Below are 15443 nucleotides of genomic sequence, written 5' to 3'. Positions count from 1 at the left end.
TCCTTCCTTTATCTCTCCACTCCTTAAGTGACATAGATTCTTCCAGAAACAAGGAAATAACAGCATCAAGTTCTGAGTCTTTATTTCAGGCAATGGTAGTCTCTGAGGGAAGACCAGAGAAAAGACAGGCCTTGCTCTCCACGTGGGTAAATCATGACGTCACATAAAAGCACTCAGACCTGCTGCCCACTGAGGAGAGGTTTGCTCTCACCAATGGGGCAAGAGCGGAAGACCCAGGGCAGACGTAGCCACTGGGTTCTACCGTGTGGCAGCTGGGGAAGGGGGACTGCTGAGCCTTGCCTCATAAGTCTTCGCCTGATATTAGGAGAAAAGCAGGGATACTGGTTAGTGGTGGTCAATGGCAACCTCTTTGTGCTTCTCCAAAAAAAAAAGACTAAACCTTAACCCAGGTTGACTTGGCCTTGATCCTGGCTCCCTCCTCTTCTCACCAACAGGGTTTATCCTCTCTTATGTTTATGGTAAGCTCTGACCATTTCCCTCTCACCCTACAATCTTCCCTGCTTTGAGGACCTCAGCCCTCCAGGCCTAGGGATTTGCCTTTCTGGCAGGTGGAGAACTCAGTTCACCAGCCTCCTCCACTGTTGATATTATTCATAACAGCAGTCATTGAGATCATCATTTATTCCACTTTTGTTTCAGAACCAGGTGTTTTACTCACACTGTCTAGAGCCCTGAAAACAGCCCCACAGGACAGGTATTATGTTTCCTACTTTTCAGAGGCTCAGAAGGGTTAATCGACTTCCCCAGGGTCCCACCAGCAAGACTGCAGCCTAGACCTGTTGAACTTCCAAGTCTGGGCTCTTTCCTGGACTCTACACTTTCCCAAAGGGGTTGGTGGTTTCTTCCCATGAGGAAGAGTGGTGGTGGTAATAAGGGGTAAGGGAGTGGGAGCAGGATGGCAGGGATCTCACCTGTATATCAGAGATGCAAGCAACAAAGCTGTCAGCACCAGCAAGATGCCCACAAACAGAGGAGCCTGCCTGAGGCCTGCCTCTTGCCCTATGGGTGGAATCCCAGATATGGCTACATTCAGTGTCTGCTTCCTCTAGTAGGTAACCTCTACCATCTCCCCGTGTCTTCATCCTACCTCTTGTCCAACTACCTACCAGGCATGACAAGCTGGGTGCTGACCATCGCCAGGCTATTGGCATCAGCCAAAGACACATTGAGGCAGTAGGTCCCTGAGCCACCCTTCAGAACCTGGTGCAAAACCAGCTGGCAGGCTGGGCTGGGGGGCACAGGCTGACACAGCCGCTGGGCAGGCGGCTGACACCCTGGCGATGAGATGTCCATGCAGGCTTCCTTGGGTAGCCTGGGAGAGATGTCAGCTTACGTCAGGGAATCTGGGAAGGGACACTAGACACCAGAGAACAGGCAGGGGTCACCCCAGAAGTTCTCAGGGTAACCGTGGGACACTCACCCGCCTTGGCAAGACACAGTCAGCTCAAATGCGTCTCCTTCGCTGGATGACACCGCCTGTAGGATCTCAGCACTCTCAATACCCTCTGCAAAGTGGCAAGATTTTAAGTCTGAGACTCCTCTATTTATCCTACCCCAAGGCCCATGGCCAGGAAAGTCTTCGGGCTGCCTCCCCAATCCCATTCTCCTGCCTTCATATGAAACCCCTGGGATTTGGGTATTCTCCTTGTCCAGGTAAGTAATTCCTTCCAAGGTGTGCGCTTCCACTGGGCAACCCTAAGCAGCACACGCCTCCCTCCACCAGCTCACGGACATGTAGGCAAGACTCACGGACAATGTCCAGGGTGAGGGAAAAGGAGCCATAGCGATACAGAACACAATCCATGGGGGCTTGGCGCTTCACCAGGACTAAGGTATCATCCGGCAGGGGGCTCAGGGAGCCTGGCAGGAGAGGATTAAAGAGGCAAAGTCAAGAAGCAAATGACTAACCTGAAAACAAAGGGCCAACAGACATTTTTCCAGGTAGAGTCAGAGCTACTGGATCCAGGCTTAGAATCAGACAAGAGCTGAGAACTCTCATTTTTTTAGATAAAGAAACAGGCCCAAGAGAAATGACTACCCCAGAGTCACAGTTAGGGTTAGAGTCGGAATTTTAGAAATCCCAAATGTTTATCACACCGTACACTGTGCCAGGTCCTGGGTCAGACATCTGACGTGTTAAGTCATTATAGTGTCATTATCCCCCTCCTCCCTTTTTAGTGTTCCAACCACAATTCCAGGTAAACCTACTTTGAGATGGGAATCCAGGGGTGGGAAGTGGTGTCAGAAAGATTTCTGTGTGTTTACACTTAATCAGAAAATGAGGTATAAGTATTATCTGATGATCACATGGGGCTCTCTAGGTGGCTCAGGGGTAAAGACTCCACCTGCCAATGTGGGTTTAATCTCTGGGCAGGGAAAATCCCTTGGAGAAGGGAATGGCCACCCACTCCAGTATTGCCTGGAGAATTCCATGGACAGACGAGCCTGGTGGGCCATAGTCCATGAGGTCGCAAAGAGTCAGACACAACTGAGCACTGCCACCTGCTCCCTGAACCACAGACTGCTCCCTGAACTTCTCTTCAGGGAGGGAGAAGCAATAAGCCCTCTCTACATGGCCTAGGAGAAGGCCCTGGTTTCCTGAACTCTGGATCTATTCTGTGCCATTGAGAGGGACTTAGGGGGTTTTAAAACCAGTGAAGATTCTGAGGGGACTCCACTGCTCAGCTAAGGATTGGGTACCATCTGGGTCCTGAGCAATTCTTTCAGGTCTTCAGAGCAGTGACAAATGCCCACTCTGTGAACTCATTCGTGGTGGCCCCCTTACCTGCAGTACCTTCTGTAGGCATGAATGGGCTAGTATTTGTACCCGCAGGCTCAGGAGTGGACACCTCTCCAGCTGTGGTCTCCACCAGCTCTGGAGTTGTTCCCCGTGTAACCGTGGCTCCAGAGGGCTCTGTAGTTGACACTTCAGGTGTCCTACCTGTACCCTTTGCAGTTGGCATCTCTGCTGGTGTGGTACTTAAGACTTCGGAGGTTGCCACCTGCTCAGGTGTGGTACCTACGCCCTCTGTGGTTGGCACCCACCCGACTGTGGTGCCAGGGGCCTCTGCAGTTGGCACCTGGCCAGGTGTGGTGCCTATGACTTCTGTAGTAGGCACTTGGCCAGCTGTGCTTCCAGGGGCCTCTGCAGTTGTCACATGCCTATCTGTGGTGCCTGGAACTGGAGAGAAGCCACAGGAGGTGAGAGGAATGGCAGCCTGCAGCACCACCTGTGCAGTGACTGGGCCAGACTCTAGGTAAGTGTGAGTGGCCATGAGTGCCCGAGAGATCAGGGTCCCTGTACTGTCACCAAAGTCCCAGGTGTAGGAAAGGTCAGCCCCAGCCAAATAGCCACTGGGATCATGGAGCTGGAGGGCAAAGGTCAGAGGCTGTTTTCTCAGGAAGCGCTTGTTCCTTCCATCCAAGGCCTGCAGCTGAGACACACTCACGGAGAAGGGCACCTGGTCTGGGATTGGAGTCAGAAAAAGTGAGAACCATAAGTTCTTTCTTTCAGCTGCTTCTTTCACCAACCCAAGCTGGCTGGCCCTTCACGGGCTCCAAACCCCACATCCCTCTGCCCACATCTTCCTGGTTCTGCCCCTGCAAGGTTACACACCATTTCCTCTTTCCCCTATCCTGTCCAGCCCAGCCTCCACACCTTCTCCTGCCCTGCAGCTGGCCTTGTCCCCTCCTCAGTCCTTACCAGTAATGGTGAAGGTTGAACTGGAGTGAGCGAGGGGCACATAGCTTTGGGACCCCCGGCGGTGGTAGACAGTCACTTCCATGTTATGTGTGCCCAGCACGGCCTTGTCTGTCCCAATGCTCAATCCAGACACTGGGCCCCCCAGAACTTGCCAGTATTGGTCTGAGGTTTTTGGGAAGAAGAGTAGGGAAAGGGGTTACTAGTCAAAGGAGACTGGGGCAGGGTTAGAGACGGAACCAGAGAAGGAAGGTCAGGAGATGTATCAAGAATAGTTATTTCAGAGAGTGTAAGCTTGAATATGTTGGGCAGGAAAGGAGTCCTTATGAGAGGGTCCATGGGATGGGACTATAATTGGAGCAGGGCTCCTAGAAAGAAGTATAATAGAATTGACTAGGTGCTGTGGAAGAGGAAGGAGTCATGGGGGAAGTGAAGATTAGGGAAACTCACAGAATTTAGGGATGAGACCAAAAGAAAGGTAGGAAGGAGTGAATTTAAGTGTGAATGACAGGCCAGAGAAGGGGGACTCTTACCCCAGGTCTTCCAGACATAAACAAAGCATCTTTTCTGAGATAAAGGGCCAGAAGGGCAGGCCCCGCCATCGGGGAAGATGCAGGTATCATCAGGTTCCTGGGGATACACCAGCTGTCCTCCCCACACCTGGCTCCCTGAAAAGAAGACACCAAGTCTCCCTCAATCCCTGGCATTCTTTACTGTACACCAAAACCTTTAACATGACTCCCAAAGAGGGGCTCCAGGAATACTGCCTAGCTACAAATATACATTCTCCTTGGTATAACCTACTTGGAGTGGTAGAAGGGAGAATGGAAACTATAAAAGATTCCAGTGTATATACTTAAGGGGTTTCCCAGGTGGCTCAGTGGTAAAGAATACACCTGCCAATGCAGGAAACACAGGAGATGAGGATTCAATCCCTGTGTTGAAAGATCCTCTGGAGGAAGAATTGGCAACCTGCTCCAGTATTCTTGCCTGGGCAATCCCATGGGCAGAGGCGCTTTCGCAGGCTACAGTCCATGGGGTCGCAAAGAGTCAGACACGACTGAACCCCTGAGCACACACATATATATTCTTACACTGGAAACAAATTGGTAGGACATGTATCAAAATGTCTAGGATGATGTGCTCTAGCTAGTGGAATAAAAGTAAAAATAACAACATCAACTAATACTGTAGGCTAGGACCTGGGTTTGATCCCTGAGTTGGGAAGATCCCCTGGAGGAGTGCATGGCAACCCACTCCAGTATTCTTGCCTGCAGAATCCACATGGACAGAGGAGCCTGGTGGGCTACAGTCCATGGGGTTGCAAAGCGTCTAAACTAAGCCTAAGCACAGCACAGCGCAGGCTTTATGCTAAAATCTTTATATATTATCACACTTTAATCCTTACAACAACCTTTTAAAGTGTTATCATCCCCATTCTATAGATAAGGGAATGGAAGCATAAAACAATTCAGTGACTTGTCCAGGGTCACATACTCATAACCAGTTTAAATCCAAGTCTATCCAACTTCTATGTCCACTGGGTCTTCTGTGCCCCACTTGGGGAACTATAATTTTTTTTTCTTTTTGCTTTATCTGTGTTTTCTAATTTTTCTGCAGTGAATATGTGTTACATATATAATTTGTAAAAAAAAAAAAAAAGCAGGAAGAAGAGGAAAAGGGGGAGGATTCCTTGAGTTCATTGGAGATACCGGGGATACCAGGGATTCTGAACCTTGGAACGGAGGTGGAGAGGTACTCACCATTGATGATGGTGTTGTTGGCCCAGATGACCTGCCCATTAGGCAACACCTTTTGGCTTTTAGGAAAGTGCAAGGCAACAGAGAAGGAGGCATTTGCCCCAATCAGTGTAGGGCCATCATTGCTGACCTTCAGGGATACGTGGCCACCTGAAAAGGGCAGCTGCGTTAGCTCCTTGGCTTCTTCTCCCCGTATGCCTTTCCCTTCCCTATCTTCCCAAATACATTCAACCCCGTTCCCTTCCTCACCCCATTTCCACCATATCCTCCCTGGAAATTGCCAACTTCCTACCTCTCCAGCAGTCAGGCCCCTGGCTTTCTGTCCACTCTGGATACAGCTGTGTGTTCCATGCTTTAATTCTGAGCTGCCTTGAAACACCAAGCCAGTCCCTGTCTCTGGGTCCTAAAAAGGAAGATATACTATGAGGGCCCTCAAATCATTACTCACTGCTTTCTCAGGGGACAACACTGTCTGTGACACATCATTCATTCTCACATTCAAAGTGCATTTTAAAAATATATTTATTTAACTGCACTAGGACTTAGTTGCAGCATGAGGGATCTGCGATTAGCTGTGGCATGTGGGGTCAGGTAGTTGTGGCATGCAAACTCTTAGTTGTGACCTGTAGGATCTAGTTCCCTGACCTGAGATTCAACCCTGGTCCCCTGCATTGGGAGCACAGAGCCTTAGCCACTTGATGGACAACAAGGGAAGTCCCTTAAAATGCATTTTAATCTACTGAATACCCACCACGTACCAGGCACTGGGCTAGGTGCAAAGAACTTAAGAAATGAAAAAGAGGAAAAAAAAAAGAGAAAGAAATGAGAAAAAAATGGTTCTTAAGGGGTTCAGGTTAAAGTATATGAAATAGACATATACATAAATTGCTATAACCCAAGGCATTGCTTAATATGAGCCATAATAGACATGTACAATGTAAAACAAAATGATAGATTTTAAACAGGTAAATTGCACTCTGGTCGACTGGGGAAGACTCAGTAAATAGTTGGCCTGGGGCATAAAGCATTCTAGGCAGAAGGCCCAGCATGAGCAGATGCATGGAAGTATGGAAGCACATGGCATGATAGGAGACCACTAGCAATGTGGCTGATGGACATTGTGAGAGATTAAGCCAAGAAGATGGAGTGGGGGCTTTGAGTGCCAGGCAAATAGTTTGGACTTTATCCTGTAGGCAAGGGAAAGATGATTTTGTTTGCTGTATTGATATATGGCACATACCATAAAATTTACCCTTCAAAACCTTTTTGAATAGGCTCAGATTTGTGTTTTAGAAGGATCGCTTTGGCAAGCAGTGAGGAGGATGGACTAGAAGCAAGTAGAAATTGGGAGTGGGGACAAACAAAATGATTATAACTGAGCAAGAAAGAGGTCTGAAAAAAAGTGATGTGATGGCTCTGCATGTGCCTCCCCAAGGTCCAACAGCTATCAGCATTTTGTCACATTTGCTTTATCTATTCTTTATTTTTGTTGTTTGTTTGTTTTTTGGCTGAAGCATTCAAAAGCAAATCCAAGACATCATGTTATTTTAAAACCCTACAAATTCAGTAGGTTTCTGTAAAAAAGAATATTTTCTTAAATAAACACAATGTTAATTCACACTAGACAAAATTATCAAACTCAGTCCATGTAAAATTTCATGAAATATAGAAAAATGTCTTCTTATGATTTAAAAAATCTGGATCCAAAATGTAAGCACAATATTTTAAGAGCCTTGGGTGGACACATATGAACAGAATATTTCCAGAATACAACAACGAACATAGTAAAAGAAAAAGACTTGAAACCACACTGTGAATGAGGGAAGTCAGATCAAGGAGAAGTTGCAAGAAGTCTGTGAGACCAGGGATCTAGAGAAAGGGGGCACCGGGGTACAATGTAGATATTTCTGGACATCACAGACTATCCTCACTCCATCTCTAACATGTACCAGAAACCTGGTTGATTCTCCTGGGGGACGATCTAGAATCATCCCGCTGAATATCTCACCACAAGAACAAGAGAATCATAAGATGCCCCATTCTTTCTCCACTCCCAATCCTCCCTCCTCAGAGCAGCACGAGACATTCCAGACCCTCTCACCACCCCCACCCCTTGCTCCTGTCACGAGGCCCCAATCCCCAGAGCCCTTTCATGTGATGCTCAGCTGAGACCCCTCTGCCTATCTCTTCCAGCCCCAGAACAAAAGCCTGGGCTGTGTTCACCCATGCCCATCCCAAAGAGGGGATGAGGTGCCTCTTTACCCTTCTATCCAAACACCACATTCACTTTCTCCTCACTTTAAATACCCTATCCCAAGTGCTTAAGACAAAGCCTAAATGAGTTTCCACTCATTTTACTACCTTGGCACCCATGTTCCAGCTCACTATTCAGAGCATCTCAAAATTAGGGCCACAGAGACATACTGTTCTCTCACCCGTCCAGGTAGATGGGGTTGTTTTCAGGTTCAGTCCCAAGTGCCTGAACACATATGCACCCAAATCTTCATGTGGGGAGGGAGCTCAGTTGCCCATGTCCTCACTAAATCAAATGGATGAGAAACACCTGAAGCACTGCTGCTATCTTCCACTTTAGGGAGAGAAAAACCAGAGCAGGTGTGTAACCCTAAACTCACACTTGTTCATGTCCACACATCCCACACTCACCTTCTGTGGCCCCTACAGCCAGAAGAACACCCATCAGAGCCACATGGAGAAGGTATTTTCTCAGCACCAGATCCATCCTGTTCTTCCTTCCAGCAACCAAAGACTCTGGGGCATTGGACAAACCCCTGTATAAGAAGGGGGTGCTTATTTGCATAGCCCTTCCTCCCCTCCCTCCAGGCAAATCCTGGGAGGAGCAGAAGGACCTGAGAGACAGAACCGAGGAGGGATCCTGGTCCCTGGACATCACGCTACTCATTGACAGTTTCTGGCTTCACAGGGTCAGTCTCATCTTAAAGTACTCCATCTCCCCTCGCGGGGAAAAAATGACTGAAGGGCAGCTACAAAACATAACACGTACCGGACACACAGGGTTCATCATTGGAGAGTGGATCAATCTATTGTGAGTCAAACCAGGAACCTCTCAAAATAACTGTAGAAGCAGCGACCCTGGGTCCAAAAACAGACAGTATTGGGGTAGGCTGAGAGAAGTGGGACAACGACTCTTCGGAGCCCCAGGAAACCCTTACAATGAGATTTCCAGTTTCCTGCTTTCAGAGGAGGCTCCAGGGCGAGGTGGAATTTAATACATATTTTCCTTAGGGTGGTGAAAACGGTGATTAGAGATCAGGAAATCCCTATAGACTCAGGACACAGAGAGAAAACTCGATCCCAAATCAGATACTTGGAAAAAGGTGTTCAGCCTCCCCATCCAGATAAAAATTTATCCTTAATACTCCTCGGAACCAAAGTTACTCGGGGTGGGGTCGTTTGCAGCGAGGGACACAGGGCTGGCCCCGCCCTCTCTGACGTAGACCAATAGGAAGATCTGAGGGAGGAGCCAGGGAAACGCGGGAAGGAGAGGCGGGGCTTCTGGTGGCGGTAGGGAACTAGAGGGGGGAGGCGGCAATATTGTTTCAAGTTGGACAAATTGACAAGAGCGAGAGATACACTACGTTCCATCCCGACCTCGGGTCGCGGTGCTGGGCCCTGTTTCCCTCCTCGGCCCCCGAGAGCTGGGTGCCGTTTTTTGCAGGTTCCCAGGCCCCAGCTCCAGGGCCGGGCTGACCCGACTCGCTAGCGCTTCATGGAGAACTTCCAAAAAGTGGAAAAGATCGGAGAGGGCACGTACGGAGTTGTGTACAAAGCCAAAAACAAGTTGACGGGAGAAGTGGTGGCGCTTAAAAAAATCCGCCTGGACACGTGAGTGGCCTCTGTACCCGGGACTCCTGACTCGGGAGCTCCTTGAGTGCCCCCCACCCCCACCGCAACAGGCGGGTAGCCTTCCAGGGACCGGAAGGTAGCAGGGAGGGAAGTCTTTTGAAGTGGAGAGGTGGGTTGAAGGACGAGTAGAGGGTTTCCCGGTGGAGACTATAGGGTAGTGTAGAATCCATGGGAAATTCCTCCCCAAAGGCGGGCGATGTCCCCAAATGTACAGTCAGAAAGTGTCAGGAAGAGGAAGGAGCCTTTTGAGATGGGATCCAGGACTCCCCGACGAGGAGATGGGTTTTGTGATAAGTGGTAAAGAGCACCCTTATAAATGACTAGACCAGCCCTCAGTGCCCCAACCCCACCCGCATCTTAGAATTCTCTCTTTCAAAAGAATGGCAGTTGAACCTTACTGGCACCTCTAGAGAGGCTGGGTGTTGTTACTTCCACACACACACACTTTTCCCCCTTTTAACTTCACCAAGAGGCTTTGCTAACCTAACCCTGGGCAAAGAAGATATGATGATCTTAATGGGTCTAAAAAGACACTCCTGTCCATCCATGATTTAACCCCTGAAGCACCCTTTCTCTCACTTAATTAGGGGATGCTGGGTTGGTGGGGGCTGGGGGTGGGGTGGGGGGAATGACTGTACTGCTGAGGGAAAAGAAATATTTGTAACCACATTCCCATCTCTGCTTTCTCAACTTCTCCAAGTGAGACAGAGGGTGTACCCAGTACTGCCATACGAGAGATCTCTCTGCTTAAGGAGCTTAATCACCCTAATATTGTCAAGTAAGTATGTATCTGGGAGGTGGGAGGTGCTCTGACAGTAAAGGAGAATGTCTTCTGTTTGTATTGTCTGGGCCTTTCTCTCCCTCACGTGTATTCCTGGACCTCCCCCTTCCCTAGGCTGCTGGATGTCATTCACACAGAAAACAAACTCTACCTTGTTTTTGAGTTTCTGCACCAGGATCTCAAGAAATTCATGGATGCCTCTGCACTCACTGGCATTCCTCTTCCGCTCATAAAGGTACTCCTTCTCATCAACTCCTCCCCAACATGGGCATGTTTTGGGAGTCCGGACTGAAAGCAGGCAATCCGGACTGAGTGTTGATTTATCTTGGTTTCCTTCCCAGCCCTCACCCCCCTACACACACACACGCACACACCTTTTCTTGTGGCTCTTTCACTGCTCATTATGCTTTTAACCCTAGGGCTGGGCAGGGGAATCAAAGAAGTTGAAACTCTAGTAAGTCAACTTAGCAGCTCAGGTGGAAGGTTCTTGAGATGAAACTCGGATAAATGGGACTGGGGGGTACTTGGTAGATGCCTCCAGAAAGCCCTTCCACCTGTTTGGTGGGAGAAATAGCCAGTGAGTCTCTGTTGTCCATTTTTCTGGGTTCCTTACTCCGGAAGCTACTTTCGATCAACCAACAAACATCCAACACACATTTATTGAACACTTTCAATGTGCTGGTCCACGATATGGAACATAAATGCAAAACTGAATGAGACCTGATCTTATCCTCAATGGGTTGACAGTCCAACTGGAGAAATAGCTTGAAAACATAATTACAATTTAACTAGTAAAGGCTTTAGTAGAACTTTGGAGTTACAGAGGAGACCCTAATCTGCTCACGGTGGTGGAAAAACAGAGTCTTTTCTTTCCCCTTGTCAGAGCTACTTGTTCCAGCTGCTCCAGGGCCTAGCTTTCTGCCACTCTCATCGGGTCCTGCACCGAGACCTTAAACCTCAGAATCTGCTTATCAACGCAGATGGGTCCATCAAGCTAGCAGACTTCGGACTAGCCAGAGCTTTTGGGGTCCCTGTTCGTACTTATACCCACGAGGTGAGTCCTCCTCTGCATGTCTTCTCTGAACTTCCTGGGAGGTGTTAACAAGGACATTCATAGAGTTTTTAGTAACGATCTGGCCAGCAGTTTCTCACTAGATGGAAAGTATTTCTGACACCACAAGAGGTCTTAGAGTATGCACAGAATTCATATATTGATAGATACCGAGCCAGGAGACAGGTGGAAGGCATGAAATTTAAAATTATGACCATTTGCCTCAAGTTTTCCAAGAAGGTTGCAAATTGAGGGTTCAGAATATATGTTCCCCAGAACCATGGATTAGGCTAACTCTGGGCTAAGAAGTTGTACCCAGTTATTTTACTTAGGGGCAATGAGAGTAAAGGGAAGGATGGAGGGATAGAAGTTGCTTGTGAAGAAATTGAGTTAGCAGAATAGTGTTTAGAAACTGACGTGTGGATATCTTCATGTCCTGTACTCTTTTCCTCAGGTGGTGACTCTGTGGTACCGAGCACCGGAAATCCTTCTGGGCTGCAAATACTACTCCACAGCAGTGGACATATGGAGCCTCGGTTGCATCTTTGCTGAGATGGTATGGAGGCATGCCCATGGTCTACTCAGCCCACTCCTTCCCACACTCAAGAACAACAGAACTGTTTCTTGGCCCAGACCCATGGTCCTTCTCTTATCACAGGGTTCTTCCTTTAGAGTAGCACAAAGGGGGTCATGGAGAAAGGAGAGGGCTGTCATCCCTGATGTCAACCACAATGTTAGGATAGCCTCAAACAGCTTAGCATCCAGTATACAAAGCTTATCTCCAAACTGAGCTAAATCATTTCTGCAACTGTGCTAGCTTTAGCCTACATATATTTGGGAAAATAAGTTCCATTTAGCATCTCCTTCATTTGCCTATAGACCTTATTTTAGGGCATCAGGAAGTGGTGAGGCCAGCTGTATTCACCTTATCCACACCTTTTATTTAAACTGCAGACATGTCCCCCCCTCAACCTCTGGCTTTTCAGATTGAAGGATCCCTGAGGCCCAGCCTTATAAGGGAGCTCTCATTCCCTTTAATACAACAGTGGAGTGAGCTGAGTTTTCAAATCAAGTCAGCAGTATGTTTTATGGTCCCTTATCTGGGTTGTATCTGGGGGCATGGAGACCATTAGCCCATATATATAACATGCATTTATCCCCCAGTGCAATACTTTACAATTGCCCATATACGTCTCTCAATTCATCAAAAAATATTTGTTAAGCACCTAGTGTGTACCCAGCACCATGCTAGGTGCTGTGGGGAACACAGAAGAAATGGAAGACACAGTCTCTGCCCGCTGTGCTCCTATCTAGAAGTGGCTGCATCACAAGGAGGGGGGATGACCGCAGTGTCTACCCCATACCCCGTGAGTGGCTTGACATCCCTTTGCTACATGTCAGTGGCACCCCAGACATTCATCCCCTCCCAGCCCCACCCAGCCTTGGGGATCTGCAAAGCCATGGTTGGGGGAAGGAAGGAGGGGGTGAGGAGGCAGATGAAGGGACTTCATTGTCTCAGGCTCTGTGTGATTGACCCCATGAAAGACCCTGGGGAGGGAGTCATGGGGCCCTACTGACCTTCTACTGCCTGTGGGAACCTCCATTATCCTTTGGGCAGTTCTGATTGACGTCAATGTCGGTCTTGGCCTTTCCTCTTTCCCCATTTTCAGGTGACCCGCCGGGCCCTATTCCCCGGAGATTCTGAGATCGACCAACTCTTCCGGATCTTTCGGACCCTGGGAACCCCAGATGAGGTGGTTTGGCCAGGAGTTACTTCTATGCCTGATTATAAGCCAAGTTTCCCCAAGTGGGCCAGGCAGGATTTTAGCAAAGTGGTGCCTCCCCTGGATGAAGATGGACGGAGCTTGTTATCGGTGAGACTAGGGAGTGGGCATCCATTTCCTCTTGTTCCCTCCCCCAGGGCAGGGTTTTTCTAGCATGAAGGAAGAATGAGGCCCTGGACTCCTGGTCTCAGCATTTCCCTTGTCTCTGCTTCCCTCTTGTTGGTGCACCCATTAGATACAGGGAGGAGGAAATGGGAACTCAGGGTGAAAGGAATTCTGTTTCCCAGTTTCTCAATACCTGCTGCCCATTTAGTCCATTACCACATTACTGAAGTCAGCATCTCTCCCTCCAGCAAATGCTGCACTACGACCCTAACAAGCGGATTTCAGCCAAGGCAGCTCTGGCTCACCCCTTCTTCCAAGATGTGACCAAGCCAGTACCTCACCTTCGACTCTGATCGCCTTCTCAAGCCCGTACCCCCAGTATCACCCTCTTTCCAGTGTGAGTGTGATCTGGCTCAGCCCGGGCACTTAGCTCACTGATCTTGTCTGGTTGCCTTAGCACTCACCTGCCCCTCTTACCCAGTCCACTCTGGAGTGATGGGGTAGAGGGAAGAAATAGGTGGAAATGAAAGGACGCTTCAGTATTAGATGCACTTAAGTCAGCCTCCACTACCCTCTCTCTCTCCTCTTAGTTGTTGCTTAAGAGGGCTGGTATTTTAAAAAAAGAAAGAAAGAAAAAAAGACTTTCTCCTCCGTCCACATAGGTTTCCCATCCCAGTCTCTGAAAGCCCCACTATTATTATTTTCTGTATCTGGGATGATAAAGACCCCAAGCCTCCAGAGCCACTGTGTAAGGCCAACTTATAGCAGTGGGGGCTAAGTTGGAACCTTTGAAAACCAAGCAAAACAAAAACATTATGGAGGGGCCTGTTTCAAAGAATTAGGTTAAAAAAAAAAAAAAAGATCCAACCGGTTTATACCCTAGTTTTAATGTTTCATCTCACCTAACATCTGGGAGACTCAAGACTCCCAGTCTCTGTGGTCCCAGGGGGGCTGCAGTAGAAATGATGGCTCCTAGGCTTCTTGCCTGTCCCTCCTATGGGCAAGATGTGTCTAGGAGGCTCTGGGACAGGGACTGTGCTTCACCTTGGCCTTATGAGGCAAGTGAAAGCTGTTTGAATTTTTCTCTTTTTAAGATTCTTAAGGTGCTAGGTGCCATCTTCCTCTGAAGGCCACCCTGTAAAAGTTAAGGTTGAAACATCATTTTGAGAATTCTGACACTTAGGGCTGTGACTGAGTGGGGACATTGGGGAAAAAATATTTCTTTAAAAGAAGGATGAACAATTATATTTATATTTCAAGTTATAGTAGTTTTTTAAGTGGGAATGGGTGGGGATTTGTTGCCATGTGCACCTTGGGGTTTGTAATGCAAATATGTTGTGTTTTTTTAAAAAAACCTTTTTTTCTTTTTATGATTTTGTCTCTCTTCTCCCACCTTTTGTCCTTGAGTGTTCTTGCTGTTAATATTATTTGTAATTTAGTTTGTAACTGATTAAAAAAAAGTTCCTAGTTTTACAGTTCATCTCTTTCCGCTTTTGTGTATTTATTGAAAGAATGGTGTGAGAGAGAATATGGATGTGTGTATGTGATAATAGATTTAAGACCCCTCTTAATCTGTCTGAGCACGGCTTCCCACCTCACTCCATTTCGACCTCTGTGATGCAGTGGACAGTGTACGGGTGGGCGAAGCGGGAATTATTGCCCCCATTTTACGGCTGAGGAAAGTGAAGTTTATGCATTTCCTACTTCACTTTCCCCTAAACCTGCGCGTCTCACCACCCTACCCACCACCTATATCACACACACACACATACATACAAGGCTCCAGTTCGAGATTTGCAATGTTTGTTAGGGCTCAGGAGCAGCACTACGTTGGAAGTGAGCTCCAAGGGAATTCGCATTGACGCTGCGTTTCCCAATAAGTTTGCCTTTTTTTCTTTTCTTTTTGCATATTACAGAGTTTTTCAAATATATTTATTCATATTTACAAATGATTCTGAATGTATCAACCGTCTGTACGAAAATTATTGTAAAGGGGCTAAAGCCTCCCCAAACTACCAGTTCTTGGACCTGCCACTGTCCCAACTCACCAGAAAACATCTCAGACTGCCTGAGGGCCACCCCCGAAATTCCTGTGCTCTGAGGCCCCAACTAAAAGGAGGAAGCACCGACGTGAAGGCTGCTTAAATTCCCAAGCTCCGGGTCCTTAGGAGAGGTATTTCCCTTCACGCCCGCGAATTTGTCATCGAAGGCGGGGCGCTGGAGGTAGCCCCCACCAATCCCCGGGGGAGGGGCGAAGGTCAGTAGCGGCGTTCCTAAGGCCTCTTTCAACCCCGCCTTGCCTGCCATTCAAGTCCCGACTTTTCGCAGTACTGGTTGAAGTTTCACTTTGACCCGC

The 15443-nt window shown here is 48.1% G+C and overlaps 2 protein-coding genes across 5 annotated transcripts; one reads left to right on the top strand and one right to left on the bottom strand.

The window, feature by feature from the left end:
- Positions 1-65: 65 nt before the first annotated feature.
- Positions 66-15292, bottom strand: PMEL (premelanosome protein). Of its 3 annotated transcripts, none has more exons than XM_069585040.1 (13): positions 15136-15292; positions 8504-8592; positions 8146-8270; positions 5774-5884; positions 5485-5631; positions 4255-4389; positions 3725-3886; positions 2807-3487; positions 1771-1881; positions 1442-1526; positions 1128-1333; positions 933-1020; positions 66-315 (listed from the first exon to the last, which is right to left on the bottom strand). In XM_069585040.1, the coding sequence occupies exons 3-13, from the start codon at positions 8219-8221 to the stop codon at positions 174-176; spliced, it is 1944 nt and encodes a 647-aa protein (XP_069441141.1). In that variant the 5' UTR covers positions 8222-8270; positions 8504-8592; positions 15136-15292; the 3' UTR covers positions 66-173. The 3 variants fall into 3 exon arrangements, with proteins under 3 accessions (XP_069441141.1, XP_069441140.1, XP_069441139.1); XM_069585039.1 differs by lacking the exon at positions 15136-15292 and adding an exon at positions 8673-8931; XM_069585038.1 differs by lacking the exon at positions 15136-15292 and having other exon boundaries at positions 8504-8950.
- Positions 8956-14567, top strand: CDK2 (cyclin dependent kinase 2). 2 transcript variants are annotated; one of them, XM_069585041.1, is made up of 8 exons: positions 8978-9345; positions 10067-10144; positions 10262-10382; positions 11031-11201; positions 11653-11754; positions 12422-12565; positions 12869-13072; positions 13336-14567. In XM_069585041.1, the coding sequence occupies exons 1-8, from the start codon at positions 9230-9232 to the stop codon at positions 13438-13440; spliced, it is 1041 nt and encodes a 346-aa protein (XP_069441142.1). In that variant the 5' UTR covers positions 8978-9229; the 3' UTR covers positions 13441-14567. The 2 variants fall into 2 exon arrangements, with proteins under 2 accessions (XP_069441143.1, XP_069441142.1); XM_069585042.1 differs by lacking the exon at positions 12422-12565 and having other exon boundaries at positions 8956-9345.
- Positions 15293-15443: the final 151 nt, after the last annotated feature.

This window comes from Ovis canadensis, chromosome 3 (assembly GCF_042477335.2).
Source record: "Ovis canadensis isolate MfBH-ARS-UI-01 breed Bighorn chromosome 3, ARS-UI_OviCan_v2, whole genome shotgun sequence".
NCBI lineage: Eukaryota > Metazoa > Chordata > Mammalia > Artiodactyla > Bovidae > Ovis > Ovis canadensis.
The sequence above is the reverse complement of the archived record's forward strand: the minus strand, read 5'-3'. Positions and strand labels throughout refer to the sequence as shown.

Excerpts from the sequence above, each read along its gene's own strand:
- CDK2 (XM_069585041.1), top strand. The coding sequence starts at position 9,230 with ATGGAGAACTTCCAAAAAGTGGAAAAGATCGGAGAGGGCACGTACGGA. Across the intron at positions 9,346-10,066 it reads AAAAAAATCCGCCTGGACAC|TGAGACAGAGGGTGTACCCA; the intron begins GTGAGTGGCCTC and ends AACTTCTCCAAG. Across the intron at positions 10,145-10,261 it reads AATCACCCTAATATTGTCAA|GCTGCTGGATGTCATTCACA; the intron begins GTAAGTATGTAT and ends CCCCTTCCCTAG.
- PMEL (XM_069585040.1), bottom strand. The coding sequence starts at position 8,221 with ATGGATCTGGTGCTGAGAAAATACCTTCTCCATGTGGCTCTGATGGGT. Across the intron at positions 3,488-3,724 it reads TTCAACCTTCACCATTACTG|ACCAGGTGCCCTTCTCCGTG; the intron begins GTAAGGACTGAG and ends CTCCAATCCCAG. Across the intron at positions 1,882-2,806 it reads GCCTACAGAAGGTACTGCAG|GCTCCCTGAGCCCCCTGCCG; the intron begins GTAAGGGGGCCA and ends CTCTCCTGCCAG.